This window comes from Fukomys damarensis, unplaced genomic scaffold (assembly GCF_012274545.1).
Source record: "Fukomys damarensis isolate Sample0158 unplaced genomic scaffold, DMR_v1.0_HiC HiC_scaffold_35, whole genome shotgun sequence".
NCBI classification, from domain to species: Eukaryota; Metazoa; Chordata; class Mammalia; order Rodentia; family Bathyergidae; genus Fukomys; species Fukomys damarensis.
This window is the reverse complement of record NW_022900947.1, coordinates 2,686,492-2,702,728: the sequence shown is the minus strand read 5'-3', so window position 1 is coordinate 2,702,728 and position 16,237 is coordinate 2,686,492. Positions and strand designations below refer to the sequence as shown.

Below are 16,237 nucleotides of genomic sequence, written 5' to 3'. Positions count from 1 at the left end.
TGACCTTCCCGTGTCTTGCGCGGGCATTCAGGGCTGGTGGGCAGTCCCACAGCTGTCCCCTGCAGCGCCCAGCACACACCTGTGGTGCCCGGCCCGAGACCTGGAGCTAATCGCTCCTACTAAAAGGGCCACCAGTCATCTAGCCTCGGCTCACAGGACACACGGGTCCATAGAGGCTGTCCAGCACAGTGCCATGGGGACACTCACAGGACGCTGCTTCCTGGGGCAGGCCTCAGTTTTCCCCGTAACACAAGAGAGCTGGTCTGGCAGTCTGGCTACCTGACTGCCATCCCTGCTGATCCCTCCAGGAGACTCCGGTCAGGCTCCTCGGGTAAAACTCATAATGCTCTGAACAGCAAGACGCACAGGGCCCAGAGCAGGGAGCCACCACAGAGGAAAGAGAAGCAGAACTGCCCCCACACCCCTGTAACGGGGCTGGATTCGCTCCCTGGCCACGGGGGGAGTTTTCACGGGCTTCCACCCTAAGGGCGCATCCGGGCCGCGGCTGCTCCCTCAGGCGGGGGAGCCCTCTTGCCCGCACAGCCACGCCAGGCTTGGACTGCGGCTTCACATCTGGTGTCACCACACGAGGTCCTCACAAGCAGCCTGGGCAAAGGGCAGGGTGGGGGGCCCGGGTCCTGACCGCAGACGAGGAGACAGAGGCTCAGGCAGCAGAGCAACAGCCCGGGTCTCAGACACCCCACCCGGGTCTCCTGCTCCGTGGTCTGGGCTGTGGGGCATTCTACACCTGTCCCAGGTGGGCTCACACGGAGAGGAGAGGTGGGGCCAAAGACCAGGACGCCCTCACCGACCAACTCCTCCAGCCCGTTCGCTGAGGCGAGAAGCCCCTTTAACAGTAGGCCAGGCACTGTGTGCTGTTGTCAGGGATTCTCAAAACAGGGATCTAAATTCCCACTGAGGTGTCAGTAGGTGGCATTTGGGGCTGTTCAGTTTTCCAAAAAATGAGTTGGGAAGCCACTGCCCCTCCCACCTTGGCTGGGGCCAGTCTGACTGTGGCTCAGAGGTGCTGGGTTAGGAGCCCACCAGAGCCCACCAGAGCCCGCTGTCATTTAGAGAAAGCGCCTGCCAGCACCCACTGGAGAGCACATCTGCACCCAGACAGCCAGGGCCCACGCTGCGCCACACCAGTGGGGACCCAGCGGAGGACGCATTCAGAAGCGAGCGGGGGACAGGCATGCAGGGCGAGCCACGGCAGCGGCGCCGACTGTACCGTGCTGTTTGTAGATAGGGGGTTTCCTATAGATGTTATCTTTTACGCCGGTGTCTGGGAAAGAAGAGAGAGAAACAGAAAGGAGAGAACAGGAGGGTAAGCAGCAAACTGTGATGATTCCTGCCCAGTGGCCCAGACTTAGAATCACAGGAAGGGTCTGGCGCTGGAGCCCCACACCCAGACCAAGCAGCCCCTGCTCCAGATGCCGCCTGCTTTGAAGGGGAAGGGAGAGAGGCGGCCGGGAGGGCACAGATGGCCTTTTCTCCAGATCCCAGGAGGACAGGAAGGCTTGCAGGCGGGGGGCATGGGGAGAGGCTCACACCGAGGCTCAGAGCTCTGGGGACTGGGGCGGGCACAGCAGGGCTCTGAGAGCACCTGCAGGGACCTACCTGGGATGTGGAAGTGGCGTGGGGCCTGCTGGTAGGTGCAGGAGGGCGGCCGGCTGTCCGAGAGCACCGAGAGGCTGGGCGTGCTCCGGCCACTTTCGCTGCCTCCAGACGGAAGGGCGGGGACGGCAGGAAGGCAGAAAAGCAAACAGGTTCTGAAGCGAGGGGCTGACGGCATGGAACCCTCTCCATGCGGACGAGCAGCCCATGCCCTCTGCCTGGGTCGGGACGGTGGTGACGCGACCCTCGGCCTGGGCCCTTGACTGCTAACCCAACCCTGAGCAGAGTGTTCAGTTTCCCTGAAGGAGCTGGGTGCAGGGCCGAGAGCTCGCTGTGCCGGGGCGGTGGGCCCGTAAGCCTGATGTGCACACCCCAGTGCCCCTGTGCGTGGCTGGCCACAACCTAGAGCCCTGCAAGCACAGCACCAAGGCCTGTGGAGCAGCCCCCCGAATATGCAGCACCCACCGACTGCCACAGAACAGGGCTCCAGGGCCAAACGTGGCAGAAGAGGCTTCAAAAGCTACTGAGGAATTTTGGCAGCAACAGACCGAGAGAAGATCTGTGTCAAGCAGCACTCGCGCCCCTACAGACCTGGCTGGACTCACTTCCGGCTCTGGGCAGGAGGGTGGATTAGCAGTCACAGGTGGAGGTGGCTGGGCTGCCCGGGGAACACCCCGTGACCCCACACAATGTAAGGATGGCGTGATGGAGGGGATGCCACGCACTGGACACGCGGACGGGAGGCCTGAGGTCACTCGAGATACCCCCCACCGCCGAGCTGTCTCTCTGAGCCCCAGGGACCCCGAAGGGCACTACAGGACAGCTCAGTGGTGGGGTGCTCTGCACCTGGGACCATGAGTGACCCTGCCAAGGAATGAGTTGAGGAGGGGACCTGTTGGGACCCCGTGGGCTCGCAGGGGTGGAGGGAGCCCTCGCCTGGCAGGGTGAGCCACTGGGGTTGCAGAAGGGCATTGCAGCTGCGGATGGAGGCTGAGAGGACTCTGTCCCTGGACGCCTCCCTCCAGAACCACACAGACCCTCTGGGCCTCACCAGCCACGGGCTCCTGCGCCCCCTGGTGGCAACCGGGGCCTTGCACCAGGGAGCCTGGCCCACATTCCAGGAAAGAAACCATAGATCCCCAAGGACAGAAGGAGGGCTTCAGCAGAAGCCTGGCGCTCAGGAATCAGGGGCTGCGATAGCTCGGCTCTGTCTTTCAGTCAAGAGTTCCTGGTGGCCAAGGAGCCCAGCAAGGGCCAGAGAGGAGCGTGTGTGCACACCCCCACCTCAGGAGCGCCCCCTTGTGATGGTGCACGTCTGACCCAGCAGCACCCACGGTTCTCATCAGACTGCAGAGGGCTGAGACCAAGGGCAGACTGAGGCACAGCCTTGGTGGCCCAGGGGACTTGGTGGGGCCTCTGCCACTGCCGCTGAATCCTGCCACCTTGGCCCCTGCTGACGCCGCTGTAGTACCCTTTCCAGGTCCCCGCTGGGCTGGCCTTCTTGGCCAGGCACAGGGCCCAGAGTCCCTGCCTGTCCCCACGAGGCTGCACCCAAACCCAGTGCGCCACCGAGCGGAGCCCTGGGTCCTGTCACAGCACACCCACAACGGCGCTGAGGCAGCAGTCACCTGTGCCAGCTCCAGGGGACCCAGGGCCCTGTCCTGGGAGAGGCTTGCTCCCCACTCGAGCCAGCTTCCGCCTTGGGCCTTGCAGGTGGAGACCCAGGACACTGGTGAGAACACCTTGCCAGGCCAGTGACGGTGGCCAGCGTGGAGCCTTCTCTGGCACAGCGTGTGACCCATCGGGCAGGGCTGCGCCCTGGGCTCCTGGCATCTGCCGGGGGTCCTAGTGTCCCTCATCCTGGGTGAGGCGCGGTCGGCAGAAGCCACTTTCGTCTTCACTTCAGTTGACATAAGTTGTCAATTAAAACTAGAATAGGTTGGGGCACACAGGAGGTCCCTGCACGCCCAGTCCAGCCCGGCCCCGGCTGATCCCTCACGGCACCATTCAGGTGGACATGACCCATTTTCCTGATGTCCTCCTCTGTCCAGGACCCCACTGGGACGGCACATTTCACCAGCCCAAGCGTCCTCTTGGCAGTGACTGGCTGCCCCGGTTTGGATGGCGGTGCCGGTTCTGAGGAGTGCTGGCTGTAGAGCATCCTGGGTCTGGGAATCCTCTGTCCACACCTGCCTGTGGGGACACTGGGCTGTGGGCCCGGGGAGAGAGACCACAGCGGCACTGTCCCCTTCCCCTTCGTGCCACCACATCCAGGACACCATGCTGGTGGGGAGGCCTGGCGGGGAGGCGTTCGTGGGATTCTCCGCAGCTTCCTCTTCTCCGTTCCAAACAGGAGGTGTTGCACCCGGGAGCCAGGCCACCCCTCGATGGTGCCACCGCACACTGAGTCCTTCTGCTCGGACGCGTGTCTACCCCAGGCCTCCTCTCCTGCAGTCTGGGCTCAGAGTCCCCGTGGCACCTCACGGACGCCTGGGATGACAGCATTCGCCTCGCTGCTCCAGCTGTGCCTGCCCTGTCCTTGTGCTTGGTGGCTCTTCGCGACCTTCCTCAAGGTGACAGCAAAGCAGGGCCTGTTGGGGCCACAGTCAGGACGCCTGTGGGTCTGTGTGCAGGGCCCCATGCTGCCACTTCCTGTCTGCATCATCGACCATAACCACCCTGTGAGGTCGAGGCCCAGGGATTACGAGGAAGGGGCGCTCGGCAAGAGGAAGGCGCCCACAGGTAGTGGAGTCAGTGGGGCGCAGGCTCCACTGAAGCTCCCAGCTGGGCCCTCTCCTCCCCTCCCATCCTGGGGGCTTCTCTCTGTGCCTTGGTCCCCTCTGGGGCAAGCTCTGGGGATAGCTGGGGGCATCAAGGTCACAGGCAGCCACAGAAGTTGTGCGGAAGACAGAGCCACAAGTGCCAGGCTGCCCTGCACGGGTATGGAGAGAGCGGTGTTCCGGGGGCTAAGCAAAGGTACAGGGACCAAAGCATGGGGTAGCACCAAAGCCACCCGTGGGCAGTGCCCACGCCCCGCAAAGAACAGACTCCAAGGCGGTGCCTCCCACACGCAGCAGGCTGCCGTGCGGTGGCCTCTGATGCACATTCCGTGGGTGGGCGGGCGCCCTCCACAGGGAGGACTGGCAGCCTTGGCCACCTGCCCCTGGCCTTTCCTCACTGAGCAGGGGCCACCGGCAGAAGAGAAGGGCCCACCCTGGAGGGGCGAGAGCTCCAGTGCGGATGAGAAACGCACCCCGCCGAGAGCCTGGGTGCCCAGGGGGAGTGTGGATGGCGCATGCCCAACGGCTGCCCTTGTCTCTGGTCACACACCACCAGGGCTCCACAGTGTGACAGCCACCAGGGCAGGGAGGACAGCTGTGTGCCTGGAGTAAAGTGAGGGGTGGCGTCAGCCGGGGTGACCGCAGCTCCCTGAGCACTCTGGTTTGGGCCTGCGCCCTTGCTGTGGGTTCTCCATGGGCCATGGCCACAGATGACATGGTTGCAGTGTCTCCTGCTCTGGGGATGCACAGTGATGGGCTTTGCTGCTTCTCCAAGGAGTCAGTGGCCACCGGAGACGGAGCCGCAGGGACGCCCGGGAGGGGTGAGACAGCAGGACCCACGGCCGGGATCTTCTCCATGGAAGCACGGGATTAAAATGCACAGGAGCGAGAGGGCCCCATCCGGTGACCCTCAGTGACAGGGATCCTCCCCCTCCCCAGGACAGGAGACCCAGCGCCGCCCACCCTGCAGCGATGTGGACGGAGCCACAGCTGTGTCTCCACATCCTCTGATGCCGAGCTGCCTTCTGTTGTCTTTGTCAGTGAGGCCACGTAACAGAGCCCCACAGAGCAGGACCTTCCACAGCATGTGTCTCCCCAGAGTTCCGGGGTCCGGAAGTGGCAGCCCAGGGTGGCAGGGTGTGCAGTCCCACGAGGCCTCTCTTCCTGTCTTCCTGGCACCAAGCGGCGTCTGGGCCACTCGCTGTTCTTACACAGGAACTTCCTCGCTCAGCTTCTCGTCACTGTGACAAAGTATCCGACGTAACGCACTTGAAGCGGGAGAGGGTACTTTGGCTCAAGGCTGCAGCACCTCAGTCCACGGCCAGATGACTCTCTGCCTCACGCCTGAAGCGAGGCAGGAACAGCTCGGTGAAGGGCGTGGTGGGGAGAGCCGCTCACCTCACAGCAGCCAGAAGCAGAGGGTGAAAGCTCCAGAGAGGAAGGGGCCAGGGACAGCCAAGGCCCCACCCCTACTCCCATCACCTCGAGGCAGTGTGCCCAGCACTGATGAAGTCAGAGGCCTCGGGACCCCAGCACCTCCAAAGCCCATTGGCAACCGAGCTTCCAACACCCGGCTACTCAAGGCCTCCAGCCCTGGTGGACAACTGTGACCACCTACGCTTTCTATCCTTGGGCACCTCTCTGAATGTCCTTCCTCCACAGTCCTGGGAGGTCAGGCCTTTAACTCAGGGCATGGGGGACCCCATTCAGTCCTCAGCACAGGAAGGCACGAGGCTGGGAATGCCTGTCCACGTGTCTGTGAGGGGATGTGGACGGCGGGCGGGCCTGTGTCCCGGCTAGAGCCAGGCGTTGGAGCCATGCAGACTGAGGCCTAGCCCTGCGCCCGGGAGCCCAGGCGATGGGCGTCATGGCCTCTCCACAATGCAGTGTCTGCCCCAGCCCCAGCCCCAGCACAGTGCCATCCCCGCAGGGCCAACGTGGGCAGAGGATGGGAAGGCACTGGGGAGGCATCTACATCCTCACCACCCCGTGCCCTCTGCCTGAGGCACCATGTGATGGGCACCAGCGTTTCCTTCTGGGAACACGTACACACTGACAGGAACAGACCAGAGCACAAGACACACAGCGAGGGACACGGCATGAGACAGAGGCCAGGGGACCATGCGCGACAGGACAGGCACCCCGCCCCCAGCCTGGCGCCTTACCTCGGAAGTAGGGGACGTAATGATGTCGGAACACGGAGGTAGGGCTTGGGTGTTGGGACAGGGAGAGGCAGCTACTGGTACCGACGCTTGCAGTACCAGCTGCGGGCAAGAGAGCAGGTCAGTCAGCCCGGCTCACTGGCCAGCACAAAGCCCCAAATCTTCCTAGTCCCCCTCCACTAGGAACATTTGGGCCTCCTAGCTCTGGGCATGCATATCTCTTTGAGGCACCCGAAGGGGATCCCCAAGGAGACCCTTGGCCATGCCCCTGCAGATGCGGGTGACCCACCCTCAAGGGGACAGGGTGATGGGCCCCGGGCTGCTGGGCCACGGCGCTCCACTCTGGGGGGCTCCTTGGGGTCAAAGCCCTGGAGCTACATCTGCTCCCGACATCCTCACTGGCCACAGCAGCCAGGACATGGTCGTGGCTCTCTGGGACTTAGTTCTGGGCCCAGCAGTCAGCAAGGCGGGTCTTCCTGTGACACAGGGGCCAGGGCAGGCAGCAGTGGCGCTGGGGAGAAGGATCTGAGGGGTCAGCCACTGCCGTCCACTCACTGACCTCCTGCACACCTGCTTGTGCGCCTAATCGCCCATCCACTCACCCACTCCCTCCCTCGCCAGTCTCTTAACCCTTACTGAGCGAGAGGTACCACATGCGTTGCAAGGAGTCAGTGAAATGACTTTGCAAATGGACGGGTTTGATTTTTCCAAAATTTGCAAAAATGAGAGCTGTAGCCCACGAATGTGAATGGGTCATGCACAGCTGGCCAGGAAGGAAGCGGCCTGGAAAAGTCACTGAGAAGGCAGTGCCTGCAGGCATCGTCCCTGAGGTCCTGACAGGCGGGGCGGAGCGTCACAGTCCTGGGGAGCAGCCGCAGTGGGGGGCAGCCGGGAAGGAGGTGAGGTGGGTGGGAGGACCCTCCCCGAACCCTGGCTGGGAGAGCCTGGTGGGAGGGCTGTCTCCGGGTGAAGAGCACAGACATCTGGACTCTCCTTTGGGGCCACCGGTTCCTCCTCCGCAGCCTGCGTCTGCCCTGCTGACGGCTTGCGTCTGGCCTCCTGCCTCTGTGCTCTTTGCTTCCCCGGCATCTCCAGTCCTGACACATGGGCTCATGTATGCCTCCTGCGACGCCACTCCAGGGTGTGCAGCTCTGCTAGCCCACAGGACCACCCAGCTTTAGCTGCTTTTCATTTCTACATTGCTAACAAAATGGGCTCTCTGTCGCCCCCCACTGGCGACCTCCACCGCCACGTTTCTGGTTGACATGGAGGCCACTTGAGAAGGGCAAAGCAAGAAGTCCAGCTCCCCCCAGGGCCGGAGAAACCAGAGGTCCGAGTACCTGGGCGACTGTAGTGCTGGGGTGACCGCGAGGTTGGGGTGTAGCGCCCGAGGCTGACGGAGCCAGCGGAGCTGGGGCTGGAGGTCCGGCACTGCTTGTAGGACCGGTCGTCCGGATCCCCCTGGGAGGGAAGACATGGGCTGGTGAACACGGACACCCTGGGTACTGCCCACCCTTGCCCACCCCACTGGTGCCCACCCTCCTGGCCCCAGCAGGAGGAGCCAGGTGGGCTGGTGGCAGGGCTAGGCGTGGCCCCTGCGTCCACAGCACCTCCCCTCCCCTTGCCTGCCCATCCTGTGGGCTAGGACTTCGCAGGAGGAGAATGTGGCCTTCCCCTTCTGCCCGGCCATCCCTGTCACCTAGGGCTCCTCGGAAGGTGGTCTGAGAACCAGAGATGGCCCAGCCCAGTGGGGACTCCCCATGTGTGCATTCTGGGGTCACTGTCAGAGGGTAGAAGGGACCCTGCCAGGTCCAGTAGCCCAGCTGAAGGAGCACAGCCCAATCCAGGCAGCAGGGGGCGCTGCAAGGAGCGGTCACAGCAGTGGCATGACATGGTACCATACTTGGCAGGGGCAGCAGGCTGGCCGGCCCTCTGCAGCATGGCATGGTGGCCTGGGCCATGCCAACCTAGCCTGGCATCCCACTGAGGGGTGGCTGCCACTGGGCACGGGAGGGGCCTGGTAGGGGCCTTGGCTGCCCGGCCTGTCTGAGCTGAGCTTCCTTGTGAGGCTTTTGCCGAGCCTCGGTCTGCCATGTCCTCTTCCCGCTACCTTGGGGCTCTTCCTGCCTTTCCTCCCTGAGCCCAGGCTATCCCACCCTGGCCTTGACATCTGTCACAAGCTGCCCCTCCAACCTGTGCACCCTCTGGACAGCGCCAGCACCTGCTGGGCACCTTACAGGTGTCCCATCTGCCAGCCTGGATTCGGGGCCACCGGCTGCCGTGGGCTGAGAAGCCAGACCCGAGCCAGACCCCTGCTGGTTTTCTCAGGCTGCCTGGTACCAGGGGTCCCACTGAGCAGCAGCAGGGTTGGCACAGGGCGGCTCCTCCCAGGCCTCCTGGGGCTGTTTTCAAGGGGACCACAGAGACTCTGCAGAGGATTCTGGTTCTCAAAGCTACAAGAAGTGAGGGGAGGGCCCTGGCCCAGGGGTGAGGGGATTCACTCCAACTGAGGGTTCGCCTGGGAAGCCCAGGATGGGGAGGGCGGAAGCACAGGCCCCAGCCAGGGTGGCCCCTTGGACCTGATGCCTGCAGGCTGTGCGGCTTCCCACGGAGCCCTGGAAGTGGTGTCCACTTGGGCTCCCAGCCCGAGAGGGGCTTTGCGATGAGACCCAAAGCCCTGTGTGAGGGCAGCCGACGCCACTCTCAGAGTCTCCCGCAGGTAACAGTGCCTGGCTCAGCACAGGGTCACTCGGCTCTGGTCATTTACAGAGTGTCCACGGTGACACCAGGTGGCGGCAGCTCCAGGACAAGTGGTCTGGAACGAGGGGCTGGGGACCCTCCTCTGCCTCTTCCTATAGCTTGGGGCTCTAGCAAAGTTACTTGACTTCCTGGTACCTCAGTTTCTCCATGGGTCACTGGGACAGATCACAGAAGTTCCTCTAGGGTGAGCAGCACAGAGCGAGGGCCCAAGTGTGCTCTGTTGTCCCTGTCCTTCCTCCTGGTTACTGTGACATCCCTGGACCTTAGCCACCTGAGTCCGAGTCCGACTGGCAGCTACCAGTACCACGGATCCATGTGGGTTAGAAGGCTGCCTGAGGGCACTTTCAGAGTGCGGCCCTCGAGGGCCTGGGCACTGTCCACATGGACCCAAGCTAACCCAGGACGCCACCACCCAGGCCACCACCTGGGTGCTCAGAGGTCCTGGCCCAGGCATGGGTCGCAGACCGGGGGACATGCAGATGAGACACGACCGTAAAAATAACCCACGCAGGAAGGCATCACAGCCCCGGGGCAGGACTGAGGCCCTTCCTGACTCTGGTCATCTCTACAAAGTGGGCAGCACAGTGCCATGCACAGACAGGGCAAGCATGCGGCAGGCGGGTTACCTCAGTCGGTGTTGGCGAGAGCAACTGAGGTGACTGTGGACACAACAGAGTGGCCTGTTAGTGCGTGGTACCAGGCGCTTGTGGGGACATGGGTCGTCTGGTGACCGGCAGGCCACACGCGGCCCAGTCAGGGGACCCCATGAGGACCGACACAGACTGGTGCAAGCTTGATTCTAGAGTGCTCCGAAGGACAGCCCCAGCGGGGTCCCCGCCTGCCGCTTTCCGCGGAGACAGATATCCCCAAGAAGTCTGCTGGTGTCTCGGGGAAGTGGGGCCCATCCAGGAGCCCCTGCTCCCTCAGCTCGGGGCAGCAGAAAGAAGGCCAGGAGCACTAGAGATGGGTGTCAGTCTCCCCAGCGGAGCACTGCCTGCCACCCACAGAGTTGTGGCCTGGTCCAGCAAGAGGCCAGGGGACACGAGGGGCCTGGACCCCAGTAAAATCCTGGAGGGGGCAAGGGCTAGGGGAGAGGACATCGGTCCCCATGAAGCAGGGAGGACTCTCGGCTCACAGCAGCATCCTCCTCCCTGGGGAGGCGGGGCTAGAGCTCAGGGAAGCCTTGGGGTCACGGGAGGGAGCTTTCCTCCTGCGATTTCCCTCCTTAGCCTGGCACAGGGAAGTGTCCGTCTCACTGAGCAGAAGCCAGGTCCCTCTGTGATGATGACCTTCAGGACAGCACCAATCCTGCCACTCTGCCAGGGAAGAGAGGGACCCTGGGGACAGTGGGTGCAGGGAGGGGACGTCCGGACACAGGGACCGGAGTCAGGCCCTGCTCTGAGTTCTCTGTGCCTGTTCTCACCTGTGCAGTGTGGGTGTGCTCCCGGGGAGGTGACAGTGTGCCCCACAGCAGTGGCAAGGACATTGGTAATGTGACCAGTCACCTTAGAGTGTGTCCAGCAGCCGCAGTGAGGCCCTCCGGTGAGAAGAATGGCCCCAGGGCCACCCACACTCCCCACTGCCAGCCAGGTGAACAGAGGTATGGCCTGTAGCAGGCCAGGGAGAGGCCTGGGTACCATGAGGGTGACTCAGGCCACACGGCTGCCCTGCCCAGGGGAAAGGTCCTTGTGTTAGGAACTGCCGTGGCTCACACTTGCCATGCGTCTGCGGAGAGACGTGGCCTTAGAAAGGACAGCTCAGGATACTTGCACCGATGCTGCATTCCACTCATGACTCGGTGACATCTTGGGGCCCCTGGACACCCGCACCTGGCCTGTGACCTCTGCTCATGTCCACCCATCCCAGCCTGGTATCTTGGGGCTGTCTGGGACGTCAGTGCACCAATGGTGAGGGCTCTGCCGGTGTCCCAGGGCCCAGGGGCAGAGTAGGAGTTGAACCCGGCTCTCCAGAGGAACTGCCTCCCAGAGAAAGCATAAAGAGAGCCAGCAGGAGGCTCTTGGGGGAGTCTGAGCTGGGGTCTCAGGGGCCTGGAAGCCGGGGGACTTGAGCTCTCTCAGCTGCTCCCAGAGCCCAACCCTATGATCAGGGCCTGGTCAGCTGGGGCACTCAGCAAGCGGGGGCCAGTCCCCTCTAGACAGCTGTCAGCTGTGTCCACCTGCGTGCGGTGTCTGTCTAGGGGTCCGGGCATCGATGTGGCCAGGCTGGCTCTTCCACCCTCGAGGCACAGCACCCTGGGGGCTCAGCCCTCATGGTCCTTCTCAAGAGGACCACTCTGGGCTGCAACACCAAACACACCCAGGCTGACGGACAGCAGAACCAGCCCCTCCTACCCCAGGCAGCCACAAAAGATGAGCAAATTCTCAAATAAGAAGTTGCCACTGTCCCCAGGAACATCAGGAGGTGGCCATCTGGCCCAACCAGGCTGGTGAAGTGGCTGGAGGAGTCCCCGGGGAGGGCAGCAAGCCGGCAAGTGGGGGCGCTGTGTGGCCGGGTGTTCGGGATGAAGGTGAGGGGTGCACCTTGTGCCCCAGTGTGCAGTGAATGCAGAGGTTGGGTCCCTCACCCTACACACTGGTGCACCCCGACTTAGCGGCTCCTCCACTCACTCTGCGCCAGGGGATTTGTGGTCAGACAGCACCGGGAGTTATTGGGCCACAGGTAAGTCTTGGGATGGGAGCCACGGGATCGGCCATGTGGTGACAGCAAGGGCACACGGGAGGGCGGACGCCTCCTTGCGGGACCAGCTCACGGGCATGCGTGTCCCCCGGGAGGGCCGTACCTCGCCGTAGCTCCGCCTGTCCCCCGTGGAGTGGCTGATGTAGGGGGAGTAGGAGATCATGTCGGGGCGGTCAATGTTGTAGATCGCCTTGTTCTTGGGGAGAGCGGCCAGGTCCCTGTAGTCCAGGATCTCATCCCCGAGTTTTGCCTGCGGATAAGAGCAGAGGGAGGGGCGCTGAGGCCTGGGCCCCAGCAGCCCCTGCTCCACACCAGGAGTGAGGTGAACGCTGATTCTTGGGGCTGCAGGAGCCCGGCCATCAGCCCTGGGGTGGGACTGGGCAGGCTGGGCACAACCAGACCCAGGTGCCAGCCCCGAGAGCCACATGGCCTGAGCATCCTGTCCTCTCTGGCCTCAGCTGGCTCCGCTACAAAGTACAGAAAATCGTGGCGTAGCCAGCTCCAGGGCCTGGCAGCGCGAGGCTCCCTGCGACCTAACTGCTCATACACACAGGCATGCACGCACGCACACACACACACACACACACACACACACACACACAGAGGCACACACACTCAGATGTGTGCCACACAGGCACGCACACACACAGGCGCACACACGCAGGCATGTCAGGTGAAAGGCATACAAATCAACTCAGTGCAAGTGTACAGCTTGTACATGGGTACAAAAATATGTGTGCACACACATGAACACACATGTATATGCCCACCCACATAGCACAGGTGTGCATGAAAACGCGCAGGCCTACGAATGTACGTGTGTGCAAGCATGCACCTGTATGCATGCTGTCTGGACACCAATACATGTGTGGGTCACACATACAAAGTAGACGTGCCTAATGCAGCCACACACACATGCTCCGATACAAAAGCTTGGCTGCACACGTGTGCAATGCTCTGAAGACACATGCACACACGCCTGTGTGCACAGACTGTAAACATGCAGGTGTACACGGACAGATGCATGCGCTCATACAAATGTGTGAACATGCGTGCGCTACGCACTGTGTGCACGCATGGAAGTGCAGGGCATGCACACATCCCGGTGCACGGACACACACACAAGTACACACTTTTGTGAGTAAGAGGGCGTGAGGCACATAGCACACTCACACCCGCTCCCCCTCCCTGGCACACACCTGTGCCACCCACACTTTACCCTGCAGGGGACCCGAACACTGAGATGCCCAAGGCAGGCCAGAGAGCGAACCCCACCACCGGCTGTTTACAGGATCGAGCCCGGCCGAAGCCTACGTGCCGGGGTCAGAGTCACTCGCACCCAGGTTCCGCTCCCACAACTGAAGCCTTCAGACTAGGAGGACAGTGCTCCAATTACAGCCCTGGAGCTGCCTGTTCCGCCCCTAAAACGACACTGCTTTGTCCTGTCCTTTACGAGCCTTGCTCACATTCATCTCCATAGAAACCGCACACAGCTCGCCTTCACCCAAGTTGATCCCCAGGAGAAGTCAGCGCCTGGGGTGGCCAGGGCCTTGGTCGGCTGCACCCACATTGGTCGTTCTGTCCCCCGCTTTCGGTCTGTTTCAGTTTTTTTTTCAAATTTGCCTCTACTTATTTATTTTGGCATCTGGGGTCGAACTCGGGACCTTGTGCATGTGAGGCGGGTGGTGGAATCACTGAGCTGAATCCCTAGTCCTGTCTCTCTCAGTTCTGTATCTTCGAATATTTATCTCTCAGACCTGTGTTGTGTACTGGGCAGGATACTAAACCCTAACCACAGGGGTCTCCAGTAGTTGGCATCTGTGCCACTGCCCGTACATTTGCTTATGCACACTTAAAATGCACTCCCCCTGCAAGCCTACAAACTTATGTGCACCTACACACATAGAGTGCACACAATCACCCCACCACACACACACACACACACACACACACACACACACTCAGCACATCTGAGCACACACAATACATATTGGCACAGACGCCTGGCCTTAGGGATCTGGGAATGTAGGAGGAGAGGGCAGGACCTTGGCTCTTGTGGGCCCGGCCCACACCTGGCCACCCAGGCCTCCCTTGTGCTTGCTGACCACTCGTCTGAGCCCTGCATGTGCTCAGGTGAGGCCCACCTGTCTGGAGCACGTCCTGCCCTGGGTCCTGCCCGGCCTCCTCCATTACCCCTGCCAGGCTGCGCACCTGCCCACTGCCTGGCCGGGCCCGTTCACCAACTTCAGGTGGCTCTGGGCTGGACGCCCCTCGCCACACAGAGATTCTGTCACAGCCCCGCTTCCTCAGGTCCTGCTGCCAGCAACGTCCCCCACACCCAGCCTCCAGGCAGCCCCTGATGGGGGGGCAGTGCAGCCTCTTTACCCTAAGGCGTCTCCTCCCAGTGCCTGCCAAGTTCCCCTGGGCCAGCAGCTCCAGCCCACCTCCTCTAGGAAGCTTTCCTGGACCCAGACTAACACCAGGCTCTGCTGAGCCGGGCCGGGGGCAGCCTGTGTCTGACCACACCTGAGGTCAAGTCCTGAGCCAGCGCTGGTGCCACGATGCCGAGGCCTCTGCCTGCCAGGAATTCCCAGCCGCCCCTCTGCGCTCAGGGAACCTGCGCTTGGGTTTGGGTTTCCTGGCCCCACCTAACTCGATCTTTCTCTCTGGGATAAGGGGCTGACCTGGGTCTGTTGCCCGTAGTCCTCCCCCAGCTCCCTCTCCCCACCCTCACCTTGACACAGCCCAGGCACTCTGGGCACCTCAACAAACAGAGGTGAAACCAATGCGGCCGTTAGAAGTGGGGATCCTCTCTGGGCTTCTCCTGTAGGAACGGCATCAGATGCCAACACTGCAGACTGCACCCCACACTCACCCCACCTCTGGCTTTGCTAGTCCAGCCCCTCGGGTCCGTGAGACCTGTCCCTGTCCTTCAGGTCCCCCGTGTGACCCTCCCTGGCCCTGGCAGGAATCTGAGCAGGCAGCTAAAGCGATGCTGGCGCCCACAGACAGGTTGCTAAGGCGGCCTTCCGGACCCACTTCCTCCTGCGCTGGCTCCTTGGGTGGTTGCCACGACAACATGCTATGCCCACTAACTGGCGGAAGGCTGCTGCGGTGTGTGCGTACACCGGCGCTTCTTCTCTTTGGTTTCTTCTTTCTGGTACTGCATACAACAAAATAAATTATCGCCTGGCCACGCATGACACACAGCTGCAACATGCGTGGCCAGCAGTAACGGCGGAGGACCACTGCTTTTGCCCTGCTATACCCTCAGCTTTATTGCCACGGCCAGATAAAGGTTAGGAAACTTGGAGTGGGGCAGGACCTCGGACTGCTAACAAGTCAATCGCACCTAGAGAAAGGAGAGCCTCAGGCGCACTCCACAAGCCTGCCGTGGTCTGTGAGGTGGCGGGGGATGAGTTGGGTCCATTTCTCCTCTGTGCTGACCATTATGCTATTAAGAATAAACATGCGCTGCTTTTGTAATTAAAAAAAAAAGGCAGTAAAATAGATTGTTTTTCTGGGCCTGGTGTTGCACACCTATAATCCCAGTGGCCTGGAAGGCTGAGGCAGGAGGATCTCAAATTTGAGCCCAGCCTGAGCAACTTCATGGCTTAGTGAGACACTGTTGCAAAATTAAAAATAAAAAAAAGGACTGGGGATGTTGCTCAGTACAAAGGCTCTGGGTTCGATTCCCAGTACTGCAGAAACATTTTTAAGCAGCACATATCAAGTCTCTCCTGTGTGCATTTCTGACCCCCAACATTGGGACCTCCAGGGTCCATGGTGAAGACACAGCAGCCCCAGGGCTTCTGCTCCCTTCCTGTGCACGTGGGCACCAGGGGAATGGACCTGCTGCCTGGGGTCGTCAGGGGAGCTATGTCTGGGGAGGAGCAGCAGACAGGGCCAGCAGGGGCCACACTGGGCAGCACCTGAGGTGGACGTGGAGGGCGCCCAGCACCGAGCCCAGGCGGGCACACAGTAAGTCAACAGCAGGCAGGACAGGCAGGGCAGGGCCCGCACCAAGTGTCTCTGGACGTCGCCCTCCTGGTGAAGGACCCAGGTGATGTGCACGGCCTGTGGGGGCACGGGTGCCGCCCTGAGCAGGCACGGCCGGGCACGTGGCTCAGGAGGACACACGGGCAGGCAGCACCCCTGCCCACCCCGTGTGATGCCGGCCCCTCTGTGCCTCCCTGGACGGCTCTCCAGATTCAGGACACC

The 16,237-nt window shown here is 62.0% G+C and overlaps 1 protein-coding gene across 9 annotated transcripts in view; it reads right to left on the bottom strand.

The window, feature by feature from the left end:
• Positions 1 to 16,237, bottom strand: part of LOC104874721 (actin-binding LIM protein 2) — a 62,143-nt gene that overhangs the window by 26,589 nt on the left and 19,317 nt on the right. For 4 of the 9 annotated variants that reach the window (XM_033758823.1, XM_019210276.1, XM_019210277.1 and 1 more), the window contains 6 exons: positions 12,120 to 12,266; positions 9,946 to 9,978; positions 7,900 to 8,020; positions 6,563 to 6,661; positions 1,621 to 1,722; positions 1,232 to 1,285 (listed from right to left, as the gene is read on the bottom strand). In XM_033758823.1, coding sequence (XP_033614714.1) covers positions 1,232 to 1,285; positions 1,621 to 1,722; positions 6,563 to 6,661; positions 7,900 to 8,020; positions 9,946 to 9,978; positions 12,120 to 12,266 — 556 coding nt within the window. Of the gene's footprint in view, positions 1 to 1,231; positions 1,286 to 1,620; positions 1,773 to 6,562; positions 6,662 to 7,899; positions 8,021 to 9,945; positions 9,979 to 12,119; positions 12,267 to 16,237 lie in introns of all 9 variants that reach the window. The other 5 variants (XR_002025963.1, XM_019210279.1, XM_019210275.1 and 2 more) reach the window with 5 other exon arrangements.